The sequence below is a fragment of the Triticum dicoccoides genome, chromosome 6A (assembly GCF_002162155.2).
Source record: "Triticum dicoccoides isolate Atlit2015 ecotype Zavitan chromosome 6A, WEW_v2.0, whole genome shotgun sequence".
Classification (NCBI taxonomy): Eukaryota; Viridiplantae; Streptophyta; class Magnoliopsida; order Poales; family Poaceae; genus Triticum; species Triticum dicoccoides.
Window position 1 is genome coordinate 134,381,447 of NC_041390.1, and position 3,990 is coordinate 134,385,436.

At 45.8% G+C, this 3,990-nt stretch overlaps 1 protein-coding gene across 2 annotated transcripts; it reads left to right on the forward strand.

Moving 5' to 3' along the window:
• Positions 1-779: 779 nt before the first annotated feature.
• LOC119316265 (ubiquitin carboxyl-terminal hydrolase 2-like) lies at positions 780-3,709 on the forward strand. Of its 2 annotated transcripts, none has more exons than XM_037590572.1 (6): positions 780-970; positions 1,063-1,114; positions 1,960-2,006; positions 2,419-2,465; positions 2,546-2,648; positions 2,733-3,709. In XM_037590572.1, the coding sequence occupies exons 2-6, from the start codon at positions 1,084-1,086 to the stop codon at positions 3,489-3,491; spliced, it is 987 nt and encodes a 328-aa protein (XP_037446469.1). In that variant the 5' UTR covers positions 780-970; positions 1,063-1,083; the 3' UTR covers positions 3,492-3,709. The 2 variants fall into 2 exon arrangements, with proteins under 2 accessions (XP_037446469.1, XP_037446468.1); XM_037590571.1 differs by having other exon boundaries at positions 781-970; positions 1,039-1,114.
• Positions 3,710-3,990: the final 281 nt, after the last annotated feature.

Below are 3,990 nucleotides of genomic sequence, written 5' to 3' on the forward strand. Positions count from 1 at the left end.
CCCGCTACAGCCCGGTTTACCGGAGTCCTGCTAGCCCAGTGCTACAGCCCGGACCCACTTGCTGATGACCGACACGTTCGATGCTGGGTCATGGATGCCTGTCCCTGTAGGTTTGTGCCACTTTGGGTTTACGACTAGCCATGTCAGCCCGGGCTCCTTATCATATGGATGCTAGCGACACTATCATATACGTGTGCCAAAAGGCGCAAACGGTCCCGGGCAAAGGTAAGGCGACACCCGTGAGAATACCGTGCGTGAGGCCGCAAAGTGATATGAGGTGTTACATGCTAGATCGATGTGGCATTGAGTCGGGGTCCTGACATCAACTCAATGGTTGCACTTTAGGAGTAGAGATAATATATGATTGATGGAGGTGAGGCGACGTTAGCTACGCCCCTTTAGGAGTAGAGATGACAACATGATTTTGTTTACCTGTTTTCACTCAGCATAATTGAGTTGGACCACATATAAAAGTGTCAAAATTTACGCATGCTACCGAAAGCCTCGTAATCTGAATATTATTAACAAGAATATCACACACTCATGATTGTTTTTCCTGAATATTATTAAAATACAAATAAACTTCAGGCTTCCTTTTCCCTAATCGATTTTTTAATGCCTTTAATTGATTTTTTGACAGGACGTCGCCAATGGATTCTTTTTCCCTTTCTAATACAAAGTCAAATATCTGCCGTCCGATCTCCATTAGTCATTTGGCCAAACCATCTGAGCCGTCCAAATCCATCTGCTCCAGACCTCCACGGCCTCGACTTTTTTTTTCCTCTCCACCATCCCGTATCTCTCCTCTCCCTTCTGACCTACCCAAGCTCCAGTCCACCGCCGCTGTGCCCTAGAACTGCCGCCGCGCCCGCCCTCTGCCCCTCACGCGCCTCGTCGCCGGCGCCCTCCCTGTTTCGTAGAGTCCCTGCTCTCTTCCCCCCCACGCGCAATCTTGGACTTCGGTTTTGAGGTATGAACTTTACACATCCAGTGATTACTTCAATCCCGAGCTAATCTCCAGAAATTTATGGTGTCTAGATCCGCCCCTGCTGTCGATTGCAGGTTTGCAGAGGGCTCGTCGACATGTCTTGGGCGCCAATCGAGAATGACCCTGGTAAAATTTACTTTTATAACTGAATGGATGGATTATCTGGTACTAGTCGAACCAGGTTTGCTCTGTGCATTCCGTCTTACGGTGTACTGATAAGGCTCCTCCATGGTCATTAGTCCTCACTGGTGCTACTTGTTTCTGGTTTTACCGGAAATTTACTAGACGTGGATGGATATGCCAGAAACCATCATGTGTGGTCTTGTGATGGCATCTTGGACCTTCGTCTTGGGAGCTGTTACTTAATATAACTGTTTAATTTTGTGTTTAATAGTCATAGGGGATTGGAGTATCACCAAAGAACTAGCTATGGACAAGGGTGTGTGGAAGTTTGCTATCCATGTGCCCGAACCATGAGTTGGTCGCGAGATCTTATGGGTTTCACCTCTAGCCTACCCCAACTTGTTTGGGACTAAAGGCTTTGTTGTTGTTATTGTTGTTGTTGTTCGTCACAGAAGATTAAGACATGTGCAGTGTCGCCTATTTCACCTCAGGAGAGTGCCCAGCTATTTGCTCAGGTTGTTTGTAGTCCTACAGAGGCTTGCCAAGTAGGTTGTTGTTTGAAGTTTACTACGGATATGGCTAATAAAATGGTTGTTTGCGATTTAAAATTCACAGTACTAATGTGTCTTCATTGCGAGTCAAGAGGAAATTCCTCTCATACTTACTCAAGTGTGTATTGATTCCCCCTCTCTTAACAAGTATCATTGGATTGGTGAAAAAAACTGGATTTATCTTCCCAAGCATGTTTTTATATGTTAGCTACATGTTCTAACTAGAACATTTTTAATTTCTGGCTTTGCTCTTTTCCAAGAAAGAGGAAAAACTCTCAACCTCTGCATACTGTGTAGGTGTTTTTACGGAGCTGTTGCAACAGTTGCAATTGAAGGGTCTCCAAGTAAGTAATCACATACCATGAGTTCACTTTTTCTTTCCTAAGTCAGCTGGGCACTAATCACTCGATGAATTAGTACAAGGGTAAGAACATTTTTGCATTCAGCGCTCCCATACGATAAAAAAAACTTGCTATTTTGACCAAGTAGGAAAATTAAGCATGCTTTTCTATTTCATTATCTGGTTGACTTATAGGCTTCTCGATTCACCCAGGCTCGCAAATACTAAAACTATGTTTTTGAAGCACATCGACACTTTTCTTTTAAAAATGTTGCACAACAATCTGGTTTAGTTTTAGGAGCTAATAATCTGTTTCTGGTTTCTACATGTGCTTCTTTCTACGAAAGATGGAAATCTTTTTATACCTCCTCAAAAGCTGTTATTTTATAATATTCTATGTTATTCTTCCTTAACAGGTTGATGAACTCTACTCACTTGATCTTGATGCCCTCAATGATCTTCAGTATGCTATCCCTGCTGCCCATTACCATGAATGTCATTTTTCCTGAATCAACTGTGTCAAACAAATTGGTGTTTTTGCAGGCCAATTTATGGGCTTATAGTTCTGTACAAATGGCGACCTCCAGAAAAAGATGAGCGCCCTGTTATCAAGGATGCGGTCCCAAATCTGTTCTTTGCTAATCAGGTCAGGGTAGTTACGTTGATTGAGTTTGTTTGCGCTGCGTTTACTCTGCATCAGTTTTATAACCAAATCTTTTTTTACTCGTAGATAATTAACAGTGCATGTGCAACCCAAGCTATTATTTCTGTTCTGTTGAACTCTTCTGGCATCACCCTTAGCGAGGACCTCAAAAAGCTCAAGGAGTTTGCAAAGGACATGCCGCCAGAGCTCAAAGGATTGGCTATAGTGAATTGTGAAAGCATTCGTATGACCAGTAATTCATTTGCAAAGTCAGATGACTACTCCGAGGAACAGAAATCCAAGGATGATGATGTCTACCATTTCATTAGCTATGTTCCTGTTGACGGCGTCCTGTATGAGCTTGATGGACTAAAGGAAGGACCGATTAGCCTGGGAAAATGCCCAGGTGGTATTGGGGAGATGGGGTGGCTGAAGATGGTGCAGCCTGTCATCCAGGAACGCGTTGATAAGTTCTCTCAGAATGAGATAAGGTTCAGTGTCATGGCTATCACAAAGAACCGGAAGGAAATTTTCATCATGGAGCTCAAGGAACTTCAGAGGAAGAGGGAGAACCTCTTATCACAAATGGGCGATCCTTCTGCCAATCGGCAAAGGCCATCCATTGAGCGGTCACTCGCAGAGGTTGCTGCTCAGATTGAGGCTGTGACCGAGAAGATCATAATGGAGGAAGAGAAGGCAAAGAAGTGGAAGACAGAGAACATCAGGAGGAAGCACAACTACGTGCCTTTCTTGTTCAATTTCCTCAAGATCCTCGAGGAGAAGCAGCAACTGAAGCCCCTGGTAGAGAAGGCGAAACAGAATTCTCACAGCCGTAACCCTAAGTGAAACCTGCGTTGTAAAATTTTATCGTCTTGGTTGTTTTGGTTTTGTGTAGAGATGGCTGACTGGCTTTGTTTCCTAGCTGAATGGGCCTTGTAGTTCTAGTCCTAGACAGGCCATATATCGATACCGTCCTGGTTTACAGGCAGATCTTAAAACATTCATGTAGGGGGAACACCCTGATTCCTTATCAGAATTATATGTGCATCAGAGGGTTGTTTACCTGTCTAACTCTTCCCAAGCAGCGCCCTCCACCGGCGCCTCCCCCTCGCCGCTGCCTGGGGCCATCGCCGGGCAAAGCCCGCGTGCTGGAGGCGGCGGCAGGGTCTTCTCCGTCGCTCGGCGCCCTTCCTCGGGGGTCGCAGCTGGGCGCACTCGATCCAGATGCGTCCGGCGTGGTGCGCTTGGTCGGGCCGGCAGCTGCTTGCGCGGCGGCCTCGGGCTTCTCTGGTGATGCTGTGGTGGCGGGGGCGGCCGGATTTGGTCGGATTTGGCCAGATCCACG